The sequence below is a fragment of the Triticum dicoccoides genome, chromosome 5A (assembly GCF_002162155.2).
Source record: "Triticum dicoccoides isolate Atlit2015 ecotype Zavitan chromosome 5A, WEW_v2.0, whole genome shotgun sequence".
Classification (NCBI taxonomy): Eukaryota; Viridiplantae; Streptophyta; class Magnoliopsida; order Poales; family Poaceae; genus Triticum; species Triticum dicoccoides.
In genome coordinates this window covers 545,080,366-545,104,138 of record NC_041388.1, presented here as the reverse complement: position 1 = coordinate 545,104,138, position 23,773 = coordinate 545,080,366, and the positions used below count along the sequence as shown (strand labels likewise).

General features: G+C 48.2%; 4 protein-coding genes and 1 pseudogene across 4 annotated transcripts; 3 read left to right on the top strand and 2 right to left on the bottom strand.

The window, feature by feature from the left end:
• Positions 1–1,581: 1,581 nt before the first annotated feature.
• LOC119302690 (histone-binding protein MSI1-like) lies at positions 1,582–7,795 on the bottom strand. Its single transcript, XM_037579735.1, has 5 exons — positions 7,114–7,795; positions 3,706–3,849; positions 2,646–2,770; positions 2,387–2,482; positions 1,582–2,053 (listed from the first exon to the last, which is right to left on the bottom strand). Exons 1-5 carry the CDS (start codon positions 7,735–7,737, stop codon positions 1,825–1,827), a joined length of 1,218 nt encoding a protein of 405 aa, XP_037435632.1. The 5' UTR covers positions 7,738–7,795; the 3' UTR covers positions 1,582–1,824.
• A 196-nt stretch (positions 7,796–7,991) lies between these two features.
• LOC119302689 (mediator of RNA polymerase II transcription subunit 4-like) lies at positions 7,992–11,612 on the top strand. The gene is made up of 2 exons (XM_037579734.1): positions 7,992–9,293; positions 11,156–11,612. Exon 1 carries the CDS (start codon positions 8,039–8,041, stop codon positions 9,284–9,286), a length of 1,248 nt encoding a protein of 415 aa, XP_037435631.1. The 5' UTR covers positions 7,992–8,038; the 3' UTR covers positions 9,287–9,293; positions 11,156–11,612.
• Positions 11,613–16,372: 4,760 nt separating this feature from the next.
• On the bottom strand, positions 16,373–17,788 carry LOC119297800 (UPF0481 protein At3g47200-like). Its single transcript, XM_037575443.1, has one exon. It carries the CDS (start codon positions 17,786–17,788, stop codon positions 16,397–16,399), a length of 1,392 nt encoding a protein of 463 aa, XP_037431340.1. The 3' UTR covers positions 16,373–16,396.
• A 1,120-nt stretch (positions 17,789–18,908) lies between these two features.
• LOC119304752 lies at positions 18,909–19,074 on the top strand (annotated as a pseudogene).
• Positions 19,075–21,435: 2,361 nt separating this feature from the next.
• LOC119302688 lies at positions 21,436–23,530 on the top strand. Its single transcript, XM_037579733.1, has one exon. The coding sequence runs from the start codon at positions 22,038–22,040 to the stop codon at positions 22,830–22,832; it is 795 nt and encodes a 264-aa protein (XP_037435630.1). The 5' UTR covers positions 21,436–22,037; the 3' UTR covers positions 22,833–23,530.
• Positions 23,531–23,773: the final 243 nt, after the last annotated feature.

The window sequence follows — 23,773 nt, the reverse complement described above, 5'->3', positions numbered from 1 at the left end:
CGAATTTACGGAGGAAAAAAAAGGGAACGAAGGAGTTTACCTAGTAGGAGGGATTGGAGATCAAATCCGGGCCTCAAAACTTCAGATCTGAGAGGTGTGTGGAGGGGGATCCGAAGGGGGCGCCGCCGCCGCTCTCTGTACAGAGAGCAACTTCCTTAGAGAGGAAGAACTGCCTGGGAGGGGCTGGCCCGATGCGGCTTAAGTCAATGTGCGGCGCCCAAGTGATAGGCGCTACACTTTACACAGTGTGGCGCCCAAGCCTTAGCAGCTGCAGTGCTGTCTGTGGGGCCGCAAATGGACCAGGAATGTCATGCTGGTAGGAGGTGTGACGCCTCAGTCCGAGGCGCTGCACAGTAGTGTGCGGCGCCTAGCTGTCGGGCGCCACGAGAAAGGGTCATTATTGTGAAAAAATTTCAAGAGCGGGTCAGTTTGTGATTTGATTTCGCCTTAAGGTCAAATATGTGATTTCTGCCTTCTTCCTTTGTGGCTCTCCTGGCCCAAGTACCAATTAAAGCGCGGGCACATCGCACTCCACCTCGCCCCGGCTACACAGGTACAGCACTAGTCATCTAAAAAAAGAAGTAGCAGCACCAGTACTCCTCCTACACTCCTACCACGATGCTACGCAGCCGGTAGCCTCCGCGTCTCCCGAAACGAAAGAGAACCCAGCACAGCGTGGCCGTGGCGTTGGCATTGGCACCCGCTGGAAAAGAGGGAGAAATGGCAGCTTGCTAGGTGCAGTGGGCGACCGAGGACTGAAAGGCAACGGCGAGCGTGACCAGACGCTGCGGCGGATCGCCCGGGGCGGGGCGCGAGCAAGTACGCCTGCGCCTGTACGTCCACATGGCACAGGCAGGGAGGGAGCCGACTCTTTTCTCGTGTCGTGGCATTTCTTTTCCTTATTTCCTCCCTGGGACGGCGCGCGAGGTGGATGCCCATCGGACGGGGCGTGGTCGCGGTCTGCGGCCTGCGGGGGACCCCGGCCTCGTTGGCCCGCCGTGCCGGGCTCATTGCCCCGGCAGGCATACTCCAGCGCAGAGAGACCAACCACAAGATACTGTAGGTAAAAAACAATTTGCGCACGCGTCTGGTGTTGACCAACCGAGGCTGCAAAGTGCAAGCCAGGGCTGCCAGATGAGTCAAAGACGTCGTCGCCGTCGTCAGGGGCACGTCGATGCCGTGCGTGCATGGGCATGGGCGCGGCAGAGCAGAGCAGCAGGGCTCTGCTTTTGGTAAAACGATTGGCGATCGGAAACGAGCTTGCATTGCATACTGGCAGTGGCAGGCATGACATGGCGTGCCGTGGGCATGCGACCCGGCGAGCGGCGGACGCGTCACGTCCGGCGAGATGGGACGGCCACGCCTCGAAGTCGCTCCCCCACGTCGCGTCGGAGCGCCACACCAGGCAGCGAGCGAATGATTGCGCCGTGGAAAGTGAGTGACAAGGCGTCGCGTGTGCGACCACATAAGCAGAGTTTCAGCAGAGGATGATGTGGACCGTGCGACCACGAGAGCACCGAGTGACAATTCAGCACCAAGGCCTGAAAACTTCTGCCTCACAACAGGCACACACACGCACCAGGTAACATAACAGGCTTCAGCATGGACGCACAAATGTTTCCAGAGTCACTTCTCCAAGATACTCGATCCATCCATGTCTCGAGGATCTAGGGGCCAAACGATAGCAGCAGCTGCTAATTAAGCGACGAAACCGTACGAGGCACTACAAGTAAACCGCACGCGACGCATCCACTCACGCAAAGACTACGATCCATGTCCCCATCGTCCACATATCAGGGAAGCAGTTGGGTTGGTGGCGTCTTCTTATGTGGACAGGAACGAGGCGTTGTTGCTGTTGCTGGTGTCGTCGCTGTAGATGCTCTCTGCCACCTCCCAGATCTGCAGCACGTTGTCCTCCGCCACGCTGGCCACCACCCACTTCTCGCTGGGGTTCCACGACAGCTCCGAGATCTTGGCCGTGTGCCCGCCGTGGACGAAAAGGAGCTCCGGTGGCCCGTCACCCGCGTCCTCGTCCGCCTGCTCCTCGCCGATCCTGAAGGCGATGGACAGCATATGACAAAATTCAGCCACAAATCGCATGGAAGATAGCATATCTGTCAAGTCACGAAGCTCTCAAAGGCAGTCCACACAACAACCAGGTGTTCATCTTTTGTACAGATAGTGACCGTGGATGCATATGCCTTAGCAATTTATTTACTGAGGTTACAAAATGCAATTCATCTTTTGGGTCAATCTCAGCTCACATCAGTATGTTTGTTTCCCTTTGGGAAGGATTCACGAGTAAATAACAGTGTGGCGGCACCAAAAATGAGATGCCAGCTGCAAATGTAAGATAGAATATGGGAGCAGATTTGACTAAACTTACCTGCTAACGTCCCATATCATCACCCTTTTGTCTGCAGCATGGGAAGCTAATACAGTCTCCAGATTTGGATTCCACTCAACCTGGAAAACCTCGCCCCTGCACGTGCAAATTGCGCAACACAATAACATCAGATGCGTAGCAGCAAAACTGAAGAATAGCAGGTAGACTGATCAATAAGAAACAGAGAGTTGTCTCGACAAAAAAAAAAGAGAAGAACTGACTGCCGCAAATAGGTAAGACAAAAAATATATATACATACTCATGGTTGTCGAAAGCATGCAAGCTTCTAGATAGTTTTCGCAAGTCAAATAGCTTAATAGTTCCATCGCCAGATGCTGTAGCCAAGATCCATTCATTAAATGGATTGAAGGATAGAGAGTTAACCTGAAAAAAGTGATGATATACATCATGATGAGAACACATGAGAATACTGAAATAAGGGACATCTATTTACACAGAAACAAACTGTAGGTGCTAGCATAAACATTGATATTTTCTATTCACCATGCAGAGCCACATATCACCAAGGTTTTGTCATATTCTAACTCAAAGTCACAAACATAAAACAATCACACAAGCAAACTTCAGTACAGTAGCTACAGTCACACAAGCAAACTGATGATATACCAACTAAAAAAACCATCTGCTGGTGAAAATTTTGAAGCCAGACACAAGGAATAAGTATATCATTACAACTTTAGAAAACATGCTTCACATACCACTCCGGTACATAAAGCAAAGGTCTTGCTTACTAAAAAATGAGTATAGTGCAGCTATGTTCCCCTCGACACAGAAAAACATTTAGCCCAGTAGCTCTTGATCAAAGCATGCTAACTTCCTTTTAATGAGCACCTACAGGTTGTTCCTGTTTGTTCATATGCAATTCCAGCGGCGAGGCCAGCCTAAAGTTTCTGTGGGGTCAATGGTATTTTTTGGATTTTTTCTTCAGTATGAACAGTACTGAACAGTGTTTTAGGCTTATTTTCTAAAAAGCTGTGGGGTCAACTGATCCCACAGACTAACACATAGCTTCGCCGCTGTGCAAGTCCCACGTCATGAGCTTGCAGTCGTCACTAACAGACCCAAATAGGTTTGCATCTTTTTCAGTAAGGATGCTTCCACAAAGAAAAGGTCTTCCCACTATAGTAAAAGTTGAGCTTAGAATAAACTGTAGTACTGCAGCTATACTCCACTCAGACACAGAAAAACATTTAGCTCAGCAAAAAAGTGAGTATAGAACAAACTGTAGTACTGCAGCTATGTCCCCATCAACATAGGAAAACATTTAGCTCAGCAACTATCAATTAAAGCATGCTTACTTCCTTTTGGTGCGCAACTATAGATTGTTCTGGTTTGTTCGTACGCAGGTCCCACATCATGAACTTGCAGTCATCACCAACAGATCCAAATAGGTTTTCATCCTTAAGGTGCCAAGCAACATCTTCAACGACATCCTCATGAGCCTGCAAAAACATAAAATTTAACTAGATGTTTAACATTGCCAGCCTTGCTTACATACTCATGATTGTGAAGATCGTCATATCATAAAATAAACACCCATACACTCTTATGTCGCATCTGTAAAACAGAACCATGCAATTACGATTTTGGATTTTGGACAAGTAAGACAAGCACGTAAGTAATGAGGTAACTTAAGAAATCATGATTGTGACATCATATCAAAATAATGTGGATCCAGGCATAATAGTTACAAGTCCCGTTTCCACTTGTGGCCATGTTCACAGATGAATGTTTTTAGTGACAACAGAAGCGTTGTCAAAAATAATATGACTAATAAGGATGGGGAGCTATGATGCTCCGGCTGGAGAATGGCTGATGGAAGTCATACTTCTATGCTGGGGTTCAATTACTTTGGTATGCTTCTCAGTGTTCAGCTGATGCTGGTCTTTGTAATGAGCAAGTACTTTGTAATAATGGTTTCTGAACCTGTCGTTTAAGTTTAAGCTGCTGTAGTTGTTTTTGAGTAAGCTCAGTCCTGAACTGTAAGGCTTGTGATTGGAGGCTGATATGGGGTGAAGAAACTCATTTTATTTGAAAAATAAGTAGCCAAATGATGCAATACTCACCACCTACTTGCTTCAAAAATGGAAAAGGTCTCCAGCCTCCACATTAATTTTTTAAAGGCATGTAGTCAACTGAGTAAGTCTTTTCAAATAATAGAAAATTGTGTTTTCACCATCCAGCTAAAACAGTATTTTTCCTAGTATGAAACCACTGCAAACAGCAAATAAATTTATTCAAGTCTAATCTTCATATTAAAGCACCATACATAAGTGATGAATTATAGTGGCAACCAAGCCAATGGCGGATCTAGGATTTTGAAACAGGATGGTCCACCTTACAAAAAAAGTTGGATAACAAATACGGCATGCCAATGGACTAATTGATTTACCAATAGCAATATAGAAATAGATCAATTTGGGCATACAAATATATTAAAATTCTCAATAAAGTCTGAATTTTGCATCCTAATTGGACAATGTCACAATGGAGACAGAAAGGCCAAATGAATCAATAATCATAATTAGACAATGTCAAAACGCACACAGCAAACCCTAATTATAATGAATAATCAATAAAGAACTAAGATGCAATCAATAAGAAATTTTTGAATGGGACGGTATTGAGGTCTGAGGACAACCAAGCTGCGTCAGGCTGCTGGATGGTGGACTGCTAGTTGCTGCACACTGCTGGACACTGGGCAGCGGGCGGCTCCTAGCCTCCTGGGGATAAAGCACACATCCACTAAAGCCGCGGCGTTCGGAGACGGCCAGGAGGCAGGCGTCGAGTAGAGACCCGGAGCGCAGACCATAGAGGGAATCAGAGTTGGGATTCGGGACGCGGTGCGGCTGTGCGTGCATGCGGATCAGGACGAGTAGGCTGCCAATTGCTTGGTGGGCTTTTTAGACAGACTGACCCAAAATCCCAGGGTGGGCTCGCCCTGTCCACCCTGTAGATCCGCCCCTGAACCAAGCTGATGGTATTCTATTTTAATTGCTTAATAAGAACTGTGAGACTTTTGTTGAGATCATGCATTCTCATGTTATCGCGACGGTTGGTTAATCTGATGTCAGGAGAGACCACTTCTTTGATTACAAATGAAGTGTGACTTGATGAGTAATAACAGGAAGTGCACATATCTTGCCTGACACAAATTGCTATTTTATAAATAAAATCAGAGAAACATTATTTTCAATATGCCTGAAAAGTGAAGAAAAATGACATAATAAACGTTTCTGGTGCAAGATTAATGTGCCTAGCCTGGTTAGCCTCCATATATGGAATAATCGAGTATATCAGGGGATGTTTCAATATATTAGGTTTGCAGACAGTAGACAAAACGGTGAATGAAGTGGTGACTTCGACTAAATTTGCTCATCCATTCAGGGAGATTCTGTTGCATTTCATCATATTATCCTTTCACATATACTGGTCTGGGTATGGAAAACGAAGGACGGCATAATTCGTGGTTGATTTCTTGGCATTGTTATGACTTACGAGTTATGAGTGCTTCGGGTATCCACAGGTCTTATGAAGGCAGAAGTATTAACTTTGAGTAATTTGTAATAATGGTTTATGAAACTGTCATTTTAGTGATAGCTGCTCCCCCGCAAAAAAAAACTTAGTGTTAGCTGCTGTAGTAGTTTTTGAGTAAGCTAGGTCCTGAACTATAAGGCTTGTGGTTGGAGGGTGATCTGGGGCCAAGAAGCTCATTTCATTTGAAAGCATAAAAGAAGTACGACTGTAGCAATATTAGCGCAAATGACGCAATGCTCATCAGCTACTTGCTAAAAAGGAAAAAGGTCTCCACCCTCTGCATTATTATTTCTGAAAGCAGGTACTCAACTCAGCAAGTCTTTCCAAATCATAGAAAACTATGTTTTTCACCATCCAGCTGACACATTAATTTTCCTCGTATGAAACCACGGCAAACAGCGAACAAGTTTATTTCAAGTCCAGTCTTCAAAATAGAGCACCATACAGAAGTGATGAATTGTGGTGGCAACCAAGGTGACGATATTTTGTTCTAATTGCTTAAGAGGAACCATGAAGCTTTTATTGTTATTATGTGTTCTCATGTTATCGCAATGGTTGGTTAACCTGATGTCAGAAGACAGCACTTCTTTGAGTCCAAATGAATCATGAATTGATGAATAATAACAGAAGGAGCGCATCTCTTGCCCAACACAAATTGCTATTTAGAACATTAAATCAGACAAATCTTGTTGCCAATATGCCTGAAAAGTGAAGAAAAATGACATACAGAACGTTCATGTGCAAGATTGATGTATCTAGCCTGGTTAGCCACCAGATATGGAAGAATTGTGTGCATCAGGGGAAGTTCCAATATATCAGGTTTGTAGGCACTGAATGTGATCATCCTTACAGGACTTTCGGTTGGATTTCATTATATTATCTTTTCACATTCAGCGACTTCAACTGAATGTGCTCTGGGTAATGGAAAACGAAGGACATCATAATTCGTGGTAGGTTTCTTGGTGTTGTTATGACTGAGTCCAGTGCTTCGGGTATCCACACTTCTTATGAAGGCAGAAGTGTTAATCACTTCTGCTTCCAGTCCTAGCTGCTACTACACTAGGATCACAGTATATACTATACTATTCAAAGATTCCTAAAATCACATATGAAAAACAAGATAAATGCGGGGAACAGGAACAGCACAGGAGCATACGTTGGGACATTACCTCAAACACCTGTTGCGCGTCCAGAACCGGGGCTCCATTCCCGGCCTTGAGATCCCACAGGCAAATCTTCTTATCATACGAGCCGCTCAGGAGGAACCCCTCCTTCATCGCGCTCCACGCCAGCCCATACCCCTCCGCGCCATGACCCCTGAGCACGACATCCGCGCCGCCCTTGTCGCCGTCCTCCCCGAGGTGGTACACGTGCACCTCGTCGACGCAGGTCTTGGTGGCCACGGTGTACGGCCGCTGCGGCATGCACCGGGCGCGGTTGACCTCGCCCTGATGCGGCGCCGAGCGGCCGATGGACACGGACGGGGCCGGGACGGCGCGGCCCTCAGCAGCGGCCGCCGCGGCCAGGCGCGGCGGGAGCGGGAGCACGGCGTCGACGAGCATGAGGTGGTTGGGGGAGTCGTCGGAGGCGTGGGTGCCGAGGACGAGGCGGTGGGAGCGGGCGGAGGCCGGGGACCCCGAGGGGAGCCACTGGACGGTGAGCGAGGGCCACTCGAGCGGGTGGGACATGACGAGGTCGTAGAGCACCGGCGCGTTCTTCTTCCAGTTGAGGTACTCCTCCATCTCCATGGCGGCGGCGGCCGCGACGGCCTGGAAGGAGGCGCCGCCGTCCATTGCTGATTTGCTCTGCGCGGGAAAGTGGAGGCGGCGAACTGCTGCTCTCCCGCCAAAATGATCGGTGGTGAGGAAGCCGAGGGTTTCAAGGCGAGGTTTTATTGCGGATATATGGGCTTGTTGGGCTGACAAGCCTGACTTGTCATCAAGCCCAGATCTCTCCCAAAAGAAGTCATCAAGCCCATATTCACGTCAGGCCCAGGATCCCACTAAGAGGACCTCGCGTGCCTAATAGCCCGGCTAGTCGACGAGCCTCTGCTCCTCGCGTTGGATTCCCCAGTCCGCCGCCCCCGCCGCCGCGATGATGCAGTCGCACATGCCGTCGCCGGCGAGGCTGGGGGTGACCGCCTCGTCGCCGTCGCTCCCGCCCAACCAGTCTCCCGCGAACCCCACCTCCTCGCCGCCGCAGGCCAACCCGCCGTCCGCGAGCGCGGCCCTGTCCGCGGCCGGAATCGCGGTCCCAACCCTAACCACCTCGCCGGCGCTGCTCCCGCTCCTGCCGCCGCTCCCGCGCGCGCAGTCGCTGCTCCACCTCATCTCCTCCCTCGCCTCCAACCTCTTCGAGCTCTCGCCCAACCGCGCCGCCTGGATCTCGTCGTACCGGGGCTCGCTCCCCAACTTCCTACCGTCGTCGTCGGCTTCCGCGGCGCCTACGCCGCTGCCGGCCCCGGTCTCCACCACCAAGGAGGCCATGTCGATGCTCACCTCCCTCCAGACGCAGCTCTTCGAGACCGTCGCCGAGCTGCAGGAGACCCTCGACCTGCAGGACGCGCGCGCCAAGCTCGCTCGCGAGGCGCGCGCCAAGGATGCTTCGCTGCTCGCCTTTGCGAAGAAGCTGCGCGAGGCCCACCACGTGCTCGACCGCCTCGTCGACGACTACGCCGACTACCGCCGCGATCCCAAGCGCCCGCGCGGCGCCGCCGCTGTTGACGAGCCCGAGCCGGTGTCGCAGGGCGACTTCGGCGCATCCCTGCACTCCAAGCTCAAGCTGGATGACATCTTGACCTATGCACATCGCATAAGCTACACGACCTTTGCACCGCCGGAGCATGGTGCTGGGCTGCCTCTGAGGGGTGCATTGCCGCCTGCGCCACAGGATAACGAGCTGCGGATGTCACAGCTGTATCAGTTTGCTGATTTGGATGTTGGGGTGCCCAAGAAACCCCTGGAAACGAAGGAGGGGGTCACAGCAGAGATGGAGTCCATGCCGCTATTCGAGCTACCGGAGGAAGAGCCTCCACGGCCATCTATGCTACCAATCACAGTGCCACCAGGTTGGCAGAAAGGTTTGCCTGCTCTGCTTCCTGTTATTCCAATGCCGCCACCTGGATGGAAGCCTGGGGACCCGATCGAGCTGGGTGGCATCATTCCTGCTGTCAAGCCTGAGGAACAACGACCCAGTGTACCGATTCCTGTTGGGGTGCAGCCAATGGTGCCAAGGGCCCAAGAGCCAATACAGGTCGCAGCTGTGAACCTTGACATTATCAGTTCTAGCAGCGATGAGTACAATAGCGACGTCGGGAGCTCAGATGAAGACGATGAGGACTAATGCTTTTGTAAGCTCGACCATTTCATCATTTGTGTGTTTCCATATCCAGTGTAGCTCATTTTAGTGTAAGCTTTGGCTAGTATTGTGTCATGTGCTTGTCTGTTTAAACTGCTGCAACACAAAATCTATCCGAATAATAGATTTGACTTAAATTTGTGCTAGTTTAGTACAGCAGTCACTAGATCACTTTCTGTGATAAATACAGCCAGTCTAAATGTTCAATTTTCTTGACCTCTGTTCAAAAACAAAAACTTCATTTGCTATTAGGTTTGACTTAAACTTGTTCCAATCTAGTCCACCAGTCACTGGACCACTTGCTGTGATAAATACAGCCAATCTTGACCGTGTTCAGTTTCCTTGACCTTTGTAGTTCAAGACGTTCAGTTTCCTTGACCTTTGTAGTTCAAGATGTTCAGTTTCCTTGACCTTTGCGACCACTATTAACCCAAAACCTGGCTTCTATTATGGATGATAAATGTCATGAATTTAATGTTTTAGTTCATCATTGTAGGTTTCAGTTGTAATTTACCTGCTAGTGTAGTCCAAGGCTAAGCTTTTTTTTTTTTGAGTAAATCATTCCATGTTTATGGACATCTTCTCAAATCTTCCTGCCTACCTGTGCACTTTGGACTTTGGAGTGATTGCCTTCGTTAATGGCGTATCCCATATGCCTAATATCATCCTTTACATGATTCCTCTCTTCATCTCTGATTGCTGTAATATATAGCGACTTCCCATGGTTTATTATGCCGGTGTGCCCCATAGTAGGGTGGGCATTTGGTTAAACTGAAAGTTAGGTTCAGCTTATTTGGGATTTGGTTTTCTATAATCGGGGACTGAGATAACCACTGAAAATAGAAGGAAAAGTGGAAATATCGAAATACTAAGTGCAATCAAATGTAACCATGTAAAGCGCCACTGGATAATAAATTGGGGTGGTGGTAAAGTTTGCCTTCTGTTATAAACGTCAAACACTTCTAAAAATATATGCAAGATAATTTTCCTTTCAGCTGGCAAATGGGTTAAATTCATGTACCCATCAGCACTCAATATCTCTTGTGTTCTTGACATACAAAAACTATACGTGTGTGAAATCTTGAAGTAAAATGTACCAGTCATTTTTTTCTTTCCAGTAAAAAAAAATCTTGAAGTAAAATGGCTTATATTATGTTACGATTATTTGTATCTGGATACTAAAAATGTAGAGGCAGTTGGCCACCTGCACAAATGCTCACTATCTCTGTAGCAATATACAAAATTAAACCGGACAACTTCTAATTGAACGGACTTACATTGTACTGGATTACAAGTTTTGTGTGCACATCAGAAGTCTTGCTGTAACTATATACTCCCTCCGTCCCGAATTGCTTGTCTTAGATTTGTCTAGATACAGATGTATCTAGACACGTTTTTGTGTCTAGATACATCTGTATCTAGACAAATCTAAGACGAGTAATTTGGGACGGAGGTAATAGAATGGAAGATGGTAAGAATATTTGTATATTAACAAATATGATCATATGTAAACTTGATATGTTTTGTTTGTGCCAATACGCTGCTACACGCCATAGATTTATATCATATCCATAAAGCCGACTGCTTGAGCTTGGAGGCCTATGGTGCCTCAACTGAATAGAACCCTAAGGACCTCAACTGAATAGCACCTCAGCTGAACAGTACCTCCAATCCTTTAGTTACGTGACACTTGCATACTGGAAAGATGCATGAGAAACTTGTCTTTTATCTTCAGCAACTCTTTCAAAGCATCTCCAATTTGCATGCGGTCTATTGGAGTTTCTTTTGAACATGAAACTCCAATGTGCAGAATTGAAGTGATGCAAGCAATTGATATATCTCTTTTCCTGCCAGGGTTTGAGGTGTTTGCTTCTCCTCCATCTTTGTCCTCTGATAACAATTGGTGGTTCTGTCTGGAACTCGAAGTGCCATTTGGACATGCTTGTGAAGGCCTAGAGCTTCTCCAAACTCGCCGTCTGTTGGTCTTTTGCCAGTAAACATCTCCAGCAACAGTACCCCATAGCTGTACACATCACCTAGGATTGAAACTTTGTTGCCCAAACCGTACTCTGCAAACATCATAATAAAAGAATTAGAAGCAATGAACATGCTTACGCATTTAAGCTGAAGACAGCTGTTAGAACGTATTTATGTATACCTAGAGCAGCATAGCCAATTGTTCCTCTCATTGTAGCCCAGCCACTTGATTTCTCTAAACAGCCGCTTGGGTGTTTAGGCAGGGCTCTTGCAAGCCCAAGATCACGAACATGAGTAACCATGTCACTATCAAGGAGAATGTTGCTTGGCTTGAGATCACAGTGAATAATTGGCAATGGCATGTGTTGGTGAAGATAATCAAGTGCAGATGCCACATCAATGGCGATGCTGAGCCTTACGATGATTATCTAGCACCTTGTCTTGATCATTTTCCTCAGCAGGCTCATGTATCCATTGGTCCGAATTTCCATTCGGTAGAAATTCAACAAAAGAGCTTTGAAATCCATACTTGACCAGACTGTCAAGATCTTCACAAGGTCTCGATGCCGAACACGACTTAGGGTCTTGCATTCTGCAAGAAAACTTTGAGATGCACAACGCTGTTGCAGATTGAACACTTCGACAGCTACAATGACCTGCTGGTCGTGGATCACCAGTCTTCCCTTGTAGAATGATGAGTCTGTGTTAGCTTGGTGTGGCTTGCTCCTCCTGCTATACCAGCAAGCAAACATTGCTACAATGAGGACGATAAGCAATATGACTCCACTGCTTTTGAAGATTGTCATGATAAGCTTCAAAGGCCGTTTCTTGGAGGCATTGGTGGAACACGGAGGCAACTTCATTCCAGGGATGCCCCCGCACAGTCCTTCATTTCCCTGAATTGCGGTTGAGTTTGCATCAAGAAATATCCCCTCTTTTGGGGCTATAAAGTTATACTACCAAGGCCTGTTATACTCCCAAGAAACTCAGGAATTTCTCCTGACAGGTTGTTATCTGAAAGATCCAAGTATTTCAAGGCGAGTTAAATGCACTGGAGGTCCTAAAAGTTTTGTTGTTTTGTCACTTTAGTCCTAATTCTTCCAAAATGCATCTGTAGGTCCTAATTCTTTAGTAAGTGGTTCATACGAGGTCTTTTTTCACAAGCGCTCGCTGACTTGCCCATGTGGCGCGTTAACCGATGCCACGCCGACTGAGGTCCCAACCGCCAGGCGAGAAAAATACACTAGAGTTCCTAAAAGTTTCTTGGCAGTGTCATTTTAGTCCTACTTCTTTCAAAATGCACGTTTAGATCCTAATTCTATAGTAAGTGGTTCACCCGAGGTCCTGTTTTGCTCAATCGTTCGCTGACCTGCTTGCGTGACGTATTGATCCATGCCACGTCAACTTATAGGCCGCTGCAGTTGCTCTTTTTTTGACAAAAAGACCCTTGTAATCCTCCCCCTCTTGACATTTCCCGGTCCCTGCCGAATCTCTCTCTCTCTCGTGCCCACAACGTTGCCATGGCCAGGGCAACAGGGAAGCGGGTGATGAAGAGGAGCGTTGGAGCATCCTCAGCGGGCCAACGCGCAACCAAGCATGCCAGCGAATGATCGTGCAAAAAAGGATCTCTTGTGAACCAATTACTATAAAATTAGGACCTAAACGTGCATTTTGAAAGAAGTAGGACTAAAGTTACACTGCCCAGAAACTTTTAGGACCTCCAATGTATTTTTCTTGCCAAGCGGCTGGGCCCTCTATCGACGTGGCATGGGTCAATGTGCCACGCAGGCAGGTCAGCAAGTGCTCGTGAAAAAAGAACCTCGGATGAACCACTTACTAAAGAATTAGGACCTAAAGGTGCATTTTCGAAGAATTAGGACTAAAGTGACACTCAGGTGAAACTTTTAGAACCTCCAGTGCATTTAACTCTTTCAAGGCCTTTCAGCTGCCCCATGGATGCCTGTATTCCACCTTGCAGGAAGTTTCCCTGCATCTTTAAGAATTGCAGGCTTTGGGAATCACCAATAGATGCAGGAATCTCACCAGAAAATTGACTATCAGATAAATCAATGGCAACGATCCACTAAACAAGTTGTCTCGGAAGTACATTAAGTTAGAGCAACCCCAGCATGGCGACCCAAACGAGACGCATGGTGTTTGGGGGCCGCGTCCGGCCCGTATTTTGCTGGTCGGCGTGCCCAACACGCCGACGATTTTTTCGTCTGCTTGGTCGGTATGGCCATATTTTTGGCACAATTTTTTCATACATATCAAATGTTGCCCAAAGTTTAAATCACACCAAATTAAAAATCTTGTCGTTTTTACAACCAAATAAAAATCTCATAGTTTACAAACCAAATAAAATTTAAATGAGAAAATTACATTTGAGACCCTAGTTGTGTCACACCCGTTTGATTTTCCCCTAAATTCAAAAAACCCTCGTTTTTGTTCAAGCTCGTTTGCTTCACTTATGCTTTTGCCCTTTGACCTTTTGACCGTTACTTTAAATTTTTAAAACAAATTGATACTAACTCAGAAAAATGCAAATAAGGTGTCAAAATGTTTGGACAAACAACACCTATATGCGCATGTCATTTGCATTCATGACAAAAGTGTTGGAACGTCCTCATCTCAGTTTGAGCTCATATGATCTCAGCATGAACAGTAAAATCCAAAAAAATAGATAAAGTTTCAAAACATTCCGAATTACTCCTTCCATCCGAAAAAGCTTGTCCCTCAAATTGATGTATCTAGCACTTGGTAAGGGCTAGATACATCCCTCAAATTGATGTATCTAGCACTTAATGTATCTAGCACTTGGTAAGTGCTAGATACATCAATTTGAGGGACAAGCTTTTCCGGACGGGGGGAGCATGTTTTTCGCAAACAATGACTAATGGTTTGAGCTCATATAAAGTTTCATCAGGGAATGACATTCATGGAAGTCTTCGCAAAAAAAAAAAATCAACACTCCAAAATGCTTTTGTTTTGGAGCATCAATTTTGCTTTTTTGCCGCGACTTCTACGAATGTCATTCCCTGATGAAACTTTCTGATCACTAAAAACATTTGCATTTTCTCCACCAAAAAGACCAGATTTTTCTTTTGATTTTTACTGTTCATGTTGACATCATATGAGCTCAAACTGAGATGGGTACTTCCCAACACTTTTGTCATGAATGTAAATGAAATGCACATGCAGGTGATGTTTTTCCGAACATTTTGATATCTTATTTGCATTCTTCTATGTTAGTATCAATTCGTTATGAAGGTTTCAAAGTGACGATCAAACGGTCAAAGGGCAAAACTATAAGAGGAACAAACGAGCTTGAACAAAAACGAGGGTTTTTGAATTTAAGGGCAAATCAAACGGGTGTAACACAACTAGGAGCTCGAATGTAATTGTCCCAATTTTAAGTGTCACAAATACATTGAAAAGAAAAAGAGTCGATACATCTATTGGTTGCCAAGGTGAGCCCACATATGCTCAACCAAATCATCTTGAAATTGAATGTGAGTTGCTCAATCACACATTTCATGATGAAATTGGATGAACTGTGCAAAAGTTGCCGCTCCTTCATGCTCAGGCACATTTTTACCCTGAATTTTGAAACCCCTGGTCTAAGGTTACGCTCATTCTCTACGGTCATGTTGTGCATGATCACACAAGCAGTCATCACCTACAATTTTTTAGTGCTTCAACTTCTAGCAGGGTACCGAATGATGCCACATCGAGATTAAAACACACCAAAAGCATGATCCACATCATTCCTAGCACTCTCATGTTCTTGAGCAGATCTCTGCCTCTCTCCTACTGGATTGGGTATTGTCTTCACAAGAGTTGTCCACTGGGGATAAATGCCATCAGTTAGGTAGTACCCCTTGTTGATGTGGTGGCGATTGATCTCAAAGTTAACCTCCGAGCAGTTGCCTTCTGCAAGCCTTCCGAACACCGGAGAACGCCGAAGCACGTTGATGTCATTCTGAGAGCCAGTCATGACAAAAGGCTGCGGGGTGCATGGTGGTGTGGATCGTGCGGCCGTGGACGACAACTTCGGCGATGAGGGCACAACGGGTGCGTGCCAACGCAGATTTGTCGTGGTGAGGATGCCCCCGATGGAACTAGCTCATGGCTCGGTGTCCTGGGATGGCAAAGAAGGGCACCTCTTGCTGTTGGTGTAGCAGATCTAGTCTCCGGTGAGCGCGATGGTGCGCGTCGACGCAACTGATGTATGGATGTGGGTCGGCATCATGGTGGTTCTTAGCCTCGGGTAGCGCTCCTTTGTTCCTTGTCGACATGGTGCTCGGTAGGGCATGGTGATTCACGTTGTGTTTGATGGCCTGCGTTCCGACTGTCGTTGACGGATCTGGCGCCTCGAGCTGGAGTTTGGCCGTCGGTGGTCTCTGTGAGGTGCGGTTGGCTGCGGCGGATCTCGGTTCTTTTTCGTCGATGGGTAGTTTCATGGTGGTGGTGGTTAGCGGGATTGCCGACGCCGACATCAGTTGATGTGCGGCGTGGGAGCTTGGGTGAAGACCATGTCTCGGCTTTGTGACATGACCAGCTATGGCGGCGGTTGCGGTCATCATTGACTGCATTGCTGTTGTGCCCCTCCTGCACAGATCCAGCCATCACGACAGCTCCAGGGGAAACCCTTAATCTCGTGTGATCGGACGATGGCGGTGTCTTGGTGTCGTATTCCCTCTTGGGGGTTCGTCTTTAGTGATGGGCATCGACAAGCGGGACCACTGGACGGCTGCGATATTGGCATCAAGGCTTCTATGTCAACGATGATGGGGGAGCGATGGTTGAGGTAGTCGGCGCTTCTTCGATGTGTCTACGGGATGTGTATCGCTTAGTGATGTTGATGGTTTTCGCTTGGTTTTCAACTAATTAACTTGGCAATTTTCTGCTGCTAAATTAATGGATGAGGCAAGTTCGTTTCGAAAGAAAAACATTTTTTTTCTTAGTGGCCACTAAAAGTTTCAACTTGAACATGATTGATTATGTTATTGGAGTATGTCACAGGTTATTTACAGAGACAGTTGCATGAGTATCTTGGCTAGCTACCAGGTCCATATTGAGTTTCCGAACTCCGAAGAAATACAGTAACTTATTTGATCAGGTGCAGGAATGGCGGTAGCGGCAAATCACGTAGCCAGCAGAGATGACCGAGACGAAGAGCAGGATGGCCGCCACGAGGAGGTTGATGATGGAGCACGGGGTCCGGAGGTGGTCGCGCTTGAGCACGGCCATGTACCGGTTCCAGCGAGAGTCGCAGAAATCGTTGGTGTCCTTGAACAGCCGCGCGTAGCGGTGCGTCCTGGGGTCGAAGAGCGCGCTGCCGCCGAGCTGGTTGAAGAAGGCCGCCGCCTCTTCCTCGTTGGAGAGCATGTTGTCCAGGATGCCGTGGCGCTGGAGCACGGCGACGTCGGCGCCCGTGTTCACCAGCGCGTTCATCAGCACGAGGTACCCCGTCATGGTCCCCTCGTTCCAGCAGTCCTTGGTCTGCTCCAGCGCGAACAGGTTGGCCAGGAGGATCCTGGTGCCGCCGTTGATGACCAGGCGCGGGATCTCCATGGTGCCGCCGCGGAAGGTCACGTCGAACTGGCTCGCCGGCGAGGGCTTCTCCTTGAACCTGACGCCGAACTCCTGGAGCACGGTCACGCACGGCATTGCCAGCGGCGTCCTGGCCTGGTTAGCCCGCGTGCGCCTGAACGAGCCGAGGCTCACGGGGATGCGGTGCAGGCTGGCGCCCAGCCCCGTGAGCCGGCGGATCCTGCGCCGCTCCGGGCTCATGACGATCCTCTGGTACTGGAGGTGGAGCAGGTGGTAGACCTCGGCGAACTGGCCCGCCAGCTCCGGCGCCGGCGGCGGGAGCGGGACCATGCCCAGAGGCTCGCGCAGGCTGAAGAAGCTGGATATTAGGTGAAGGAGCCCCTGGTCCGCATCGTCCACCGCGTTGCCATTCCCCATGACGAGATTGAAGAGCTTGGCGAGGACGAAGTAGGGCATCTGGTTCTCCACGAGGAGCAGGTCGTAGTAGACGTAGGTGGAGGTGCCCTGCATGCACCGGGCGTCGCTCTCGCTCCACTGGAGCAGGAACTGGAGCACGAAGCAGCCGTCGAGCACCAGCATCCCCACGAAGTCGTCGCTCCCGCCGCCGGCGGCCTGGTCGAGGGACTCCCCGTAGCAGCGGCGCGCCCGCTGCTCCATCCTGCGCGCCGCCTTGAGGCAGTCGGCGAGGAGGCCGGCCCTGCCGTCCGGGTCCCCCCGGAGGAGGAAGTCCCGGAGCATGGGCCACTTGCGGGCCTGCATGGCGCGGGTGCTGGCGCTGGACATGTGGTAGGGCCCCACCGAGACCATGACCGGCTCGTAGAGGCCCCTGTTCATCTCCCGGACGTGGTGCGGCAGGCGGACGATGGTGAAGGCGTCCCTGTCGTCGCCGCCGCCCGCCGGGACCTGGTTGCTCATGCCGTCCTCCATGCGCCGGAGCAGCATGTCGTAGTGCATCCTCCTCGCTCTCGCTCTCAATTCTGTGTGGTTAAGGTGATGATGTATGTACAGTAATACGCGTTGATCTGTATATACGTACGACAAGCGCTGTGTACGTGTATGTGTTTGCGGTTGAGTGTATAGGACGCTTCAGCTCCAATTTTAAACTGGCTTCCTTCGCGAAGAAGCGTTCGCATTTGTGCACTTAATTTTGTATTGCCATTTTCATTTCTTTTCTTTGTGCGGCTTACACCATTTGTAAAATTGTAGACTAAATTACTTACTGTTTTGGTCAGTGTTCTTCCTCCTTCTCCCACCGACGTGCTAACCTCCGCTGCATCCACACGCTTTTGACAGCGGAAACCAATTGATCAACCCTCTCGTATCAGGTGAACACCATCAATCCTGACCGTCGACACTGCGAGCTCTTTGCTCGACTTTGTTGTCGTCTCCGCTTCCACTTTCTCCACGGCTTCGCCTCGCAGCCGCAACTGTTCTACCCCTTTGCTGTGTCACGCCCAAAACTTAGGATGCAAGTCGAATCTCTAATCTAGTTTGTACCGACAATTAATTAACCTTGACGGCGAATCTGGATTACTAAACTGGGGAGTACAATGCAGGAACGGCGGTTGAAGGACACTAGCAGTTACGTCGTAGACTTTCTTGGGCTAACATCCATATGTTATGACACGGAGGTGAGGTGGCAGAAACTCTGGCGATACGTTGCCAAAGCCGTGGATGCCAGCTCGTTTATAATGCTGGCCGGGCGTTGTTTAATCTAGTGCAGAGTAAGAGCTGACAGAAGAACACGAGTACTGAAACGGTAATTTATCAGATACTCCTTCCTATTAATTAAATGTAGAAAAAAAGAAATTTCAGGGGACAAAAAATGAAAAGCTGATGCAACGAAAAAGAGAGGAAAAGGCCATACGAGCAGATATTTCGCAGATGGGCCGGGATCTGTCTACTCTCCAGCCCAACCTCACGGGCCAGCACCCACGAGGGACGAGGCCCCTCCCAATCTCCTACCGAGGAGGTGCGCTGCGCTGCGGCGCTGTGTGCCAAATACATTAGTCCCACGTCGCTAGTTTAGTCGGAGCGGAACCAGCTTATAAGGCGAGGCGCAGCGTTTTGTTGCACGACCTTACTTGAACATGATCTGTTCTATAGGCTCGTATCGCTGCATCCTTTACCAGTAAGGAGGCAAGCACTTCAGTCGGCCTGGATTCATCTGACGGCTGTAGAGGATCGTACCTGCCTGGCTCATGCCTGTGCAGGGTGGCCCAGTGGTTGTCTGACAGACTCCAAAATTCTTTTTATTTTTGGCCAAACGCACACAGAAACTAAAACCTACGAAGCACCGATACGTCAAGATTAGCTGTATCGGCGTACTGTACGTGGCCGATACTTCGATACGCCTGATACGGCTCCGATACAGGTATCGCTGAAGTATCCCGATTTTTGATTTAAAAAGAAAAGAAAATAAACACGATACGGTGGCGACACGCTGTGGACACGGCCGAGATACGGCAAGCACGTCGCCGGCAGCCTTGAGCCCAATAGAAGCCCACAAGCCTAACTTAACATCAGCTCTCTCCTCTCTGTTCGACCACGAAGGATTGGATCTGGCGACAGCAGGCAGTGCGCTGCCGCTGCCGCCGCCTGCAGTAGCTCGTTGCCGCCGCCGCCTTGAATCGCCTCTCCACCCTGCCGGCTCGCCTTGCCGCCGCGTGGAGTGAATTGAGTCTTCTCTGTCGCCGCCGCACGTCGCCAGCAACAACAAGGTATGATTGCGTCGTGTCCGTGCTTGGCTGCTTGTCGTGTCCTGTATCCTATGCGCTTGGCTGCAACCAATGGGCTAGTATTTTGATCTCATCTCACACATTGTATTATGTTTTGCCTTTATTACATGTCATTTTATTAATTATTTATATATACTTGCCGTATCGCCGTATTGATGTTTCTAGAAATTGCCGTATCCCGTATCGCCGTACTCGTATCGCCGTATCGGTGCTTCATAGACTAAAACGTCAGCTGCACTTTTGTTTCTGAAATTTTCTAACTAACTCCATTCATTTCATGCACAGGACCTCTCCATCTAAAACATCTGCCAAAGGCTTTTGTTTCAGACATTCTTTAACCAGATAAACCATTTTGTAATCATACATCTGAAAGTATCTACGTTTCAGTTCAGAATATATCAGTGGCAATGGAGCGAAACAAAGAACATCTGCCAGAGGCTTTTGTTTCAGACATTCTTTAACCAGACAAACCATTTTGTAATCATGCATCTGAAATTATACGTTTCAGTTCAGAATATATCAGTGGCAATGGAGCGAAAAAAATGCTTCACTAGTATTAGAGGTAAGAGTGTGTAACCCCATAAAACTAGAACACATCTATAAACCCACCTATTCTATCTGCTTTGTTATGCCAAGTTTCGAGAGAGAAAACTTGGCGAGATCAAAGCTGCCAGCCCATAATTATCCACCCGCGAGCCTGGATCCGGCGGCTGCGGTGGGGTTGTTGTGTTGGTCTATTGTCTTCCCTGTTCCTACTGATCACCTTCTCAAATCTCCTCTCTAAGTTGTGTTGTTTTAGTAGAATCGTAGATTACTCCACCTGCTGTCGTAAATTGCAATCGGCCTTGATTGTTCAGTTTCCTTGAGACCTTGACCTTTGTAGTTCAAGACGTGCTGTATTATTCCAAAACCTGGCTTCTGTCTTGTGTAGATGGTGATAACAATCTAATGTCTGACGCACTTCATTCTAGGCTTCAGTTGCAATTGCCTGCTTGCGCAGCGTAGCCTTGGGCTGGGTTTTTTGCGCAATTTTTCAATTCAGCTTGTCTACTTGTGCAATATGGAGCTGATCTACCTTCCTCCTTGCGGCCACCAGCCAGGTGTTTGTTTTTCTTCTTAACCTTCATCGCAGCCTTCTCTGTAGCGCGTTCCTGAATGCATCACAACACTTTATCTCTTCTCTAGGGTTCACGAGGACCAAGACCTTTTCTTCCAAGGGACTGCATAAAGAAATGCTTATCATTTTTGCTCAAGATGGCAACAGAAAAAAAATACATTGTTGTATAAAAAATGTTCAGAGCTACATAATGAAGATAAACATAGATGCTACCAAAATAATTCAAGCTGCCACAATCTTCATGCGAGCACAAATGATGATGACGAATTCAACTAAGTACAGTGACTGAAGCATAAAAAAGAAGTTAATCTCCACCCACAGCTCAAACTCTATAAGGCATCATTTCAGACCCTCCGTTCCAGTTTACAAGGCATGCACACATTTCGAGATTTAGTTTCGACTGTCAATAAACATACAGCCCGGAGTCGTCGCCTTCATTTCAGAATAAGACACTCCAACTTGCGGAACGCAGTAGTACAACCCCAGAATAAGAAACTCCAACCACAATGGCATATGTGGTTAGTAGGCCAAACTTGATAAAAGAACAGAATAAGAAACTGCAACTTGGGGGCCCTAGGCCTACCATAATTGTTTAGCTCCTCTACATCGATCAACAATCTGCATCTGCCATAGCTAGCAGCACTACCTCTATCCATTCCAATCCATCCATCACAGCTACCTAATGGAGGTGATGGTGCTGAGCGTCCGCAATTCCGTGGTGAATGGAGCGCTGAACTATGCCCGCTCTGCCCTGGCGGAGCAGGTGGCGCTGCAGCTCGGGGTCCAGCGTGACCAGACCTTCTTCATCAAGGACGAGCTCGAGATGATGCAAGCTTTCCTGATGGCCGTTGACAATTACCGGGAGCGCAACAGCAGGGCGGTCAAGGTATGGGTCAAGCAGGTCCGGGACGTGGCCTACGAAGTCGAGGACTGCCTCCAGGACTTGCCGGTCTGTCTGGAAAAGCTGTCCAGGTGGTGGCGTGGCGCGGGCACATTGATGGCCCATCGCCGTGTGGCCATGCGGATGAAGGAGCTCAGGGCTAAGGTGGAGGACGTCAGCCAGGGGAACATGCGCTAGAACCTCATCAACAGCTCAGCTGGTGTCTCTAAGCACACCACCGGCACCTCCAATGGCAGTAGCAGCGCCGATGCCTTGCTGTTTGGCATCAATGAAGGGAGGAGTATATGACCAGGCAGCAGGACAAGGCAAGTGTGGATCTCGCCCAACTGATCAACACGAGGGGCGATGATCTCAGAGTGATCTCGGTGTGGGGAGCAGGTGGTGGCCTCGGGCAAACGTCCACCATCCGGTCGGCCTACGAAAACCCAATGTAAAGGTGAACTTTCCATGCCGGGCACCTCAGAATTAGTTGACCATCACCTTGAGTGCATCGGGAAGCTTCTTCACATGAGATACCTCTCTCTAAGAGGATGTGATGGCATTTATCACCTGCCTGATTCGTTGGGTAACCTGAGGCAACTCGAAACTATAGACATCTCGAGTACACGCATAATAAGGCTGCCATGGACCATCGTCAAGCTTAGTAAGCTACGGAACATTTGTGCTGGGGCCATAGAAGATAACGATGATGACAGACTTGAAATCAAGACATGTCAAGAAGATCTACCCGAGGTAATGAGAAACAGGCTGTGTAACATTACTTGCTCTTCAATTTCATTTTGTGTGGCATGCTGTGCACCTCAGCTTCTGGAAAAGAAGATGGGTATGGATGTCGACGTGAACAGGCGTGACGTATGCACCATGTGCTGCTGCAACATATTACCTCTATTGGCCACGCGGCAAAGTACACGTGGTGTTGCAGTGCCAAGAAGAATTCGCAGACTGAAAGCCCTGAAAACATTGGGTATTGTCAACATCACACGGGCAAAAGCCGTTCTGCAAGACATAGAAGAGCTTACCCGGCTGCGCAAGCTAGGAGTGATTGGCGTCAACAAGAGAAGCAGTCAAGATTTGCTTTCGGCAATTGCAGGTCTCAGCTGCTTGGAATCGTTGTTAGTGCAGTCACTGGGATATCCTGGTTTATCTAGCTGCTTAGATGGCATATCCTCACCTCCAGCAAATCTTCAGAGCCTCAAGCTGTTAGTACAGTCACTGGGAATCCTGCTTTATCTAGCTGCTTAGATGGCATCTCCCCGCCTCCAGCAAATCTTCAAAGCCTCAAGCTGTACGGCAACATTGTAAAATTGCCCGAATGGATCCAGGGGCTCACAAATCTCGTCAAGTAGAGGCTACAGGGCTCAAGGATTGTGGAGCATGATGCTGCCACACAACTCCTTGCGAAGATACCGAATCTGTCTACTCTGCGCCTGTGGAGGGAGTTGTTCGTGGGCAAGGAGGTTCGTTTCAACTTCTGTCAAGGTGCATTCCCGAGCCTGGTTGTACTGGAGCTGGATCACATAGCTGGTCTGAAATCGGTGAAGTTTGAAGAAGCCACCCCGAAGCTCGAGCTGCTGCAGTTTCGTGACTGGACTTCTCAAGCCAGCACTGGGTTGTTTACTGGGCTGCCATCACTCCCAAGCCTTAAGGAGTTCATGCTCATGGAGTTCCACAACGGCTACAAGGATAGTTTTGTGGAAGAGCTGAGGGGTGAGCTGGCAAAGAATCAAAACCAACCGGCTTTGAAGAGGCACTGAACAGACCTCTATATTTATCGATTTGAAGCTTCCATTTTATTTTCAACCGATTCATTGTGTTTCTTATGGAATTGTTTCTTGTGTTTCTTTGTAATGTATGTGTCTGTTACACATCTGTCAGTTTCAGTAACCGTGCTATGAAGAATAAGTTGCGTACTAAGGCATTGTAACACAGAACTAGAAATCATCCGGATTGTGTTTTGATTGTTTCTCTTTTATTTATTTTTAACTCTGAAAACCCATCGTCAAAATCCTGGATAGGCCATGGATGTGGCATGCACCATGCTCTTCTCTGATCATGTATATGCCACTAAATGAGTAATTTAGGCAGGTGTGAGTCAGTGGCGGAGCTTGATCAGGATTTTTGGAGGGGCCATCTAATGCAAAGATTAGGAAAAGGTACATCGTTAATGACTAAATGCATGTTAT

Excerpts from the sequence above, each read along its gene's own strand:
- LOC119302690 (XM_037579735.1), bottom strand. The coding sequence starts at position 7,737 with ATGGACGGCGGCGCCTCCTTCCAGGCCGTCGCGGCCGCCGCCGCCATG. Across the intron at positions 3,850-7,113 it reads ACGCGCAACAGGTGTTTGAG|GCTCATGAGGATGTCGTTGA; the intron begins GTAATGTCCCAA and ends ATGTTTTTGCAG. Across the intron at positions 2,054-2,386 it reads ATGATATGGGACGTTAGCAG|GATCGGCGAGGAGCAGGCGG; the intron begins GTAAGTTTAGTC and ends CATCGCCTTCAG.
- LOC119302689 (XM_037579734.1), top strand. The coding sequence starts at position 8,039 with ATGATGCAGTCGCACATGCCGTCGCCGGCGAGGCTGGGGGTGACCGCC.
- LOC119297800 (XM_037575443.1), bottom strand. The coding sequence starts at position 17,788 with ATGCACTACGACATGCTGCTCCGGCGCATGGAGGACGGCATGAGCAAC.
- LOC119302688 (XM_037579733.1), top strand. The coding sequence starts at position 22,038 with ATGCCGGGCACCTCAGAATTAGTTGACCATCACCTTGAGTGCATCGGG.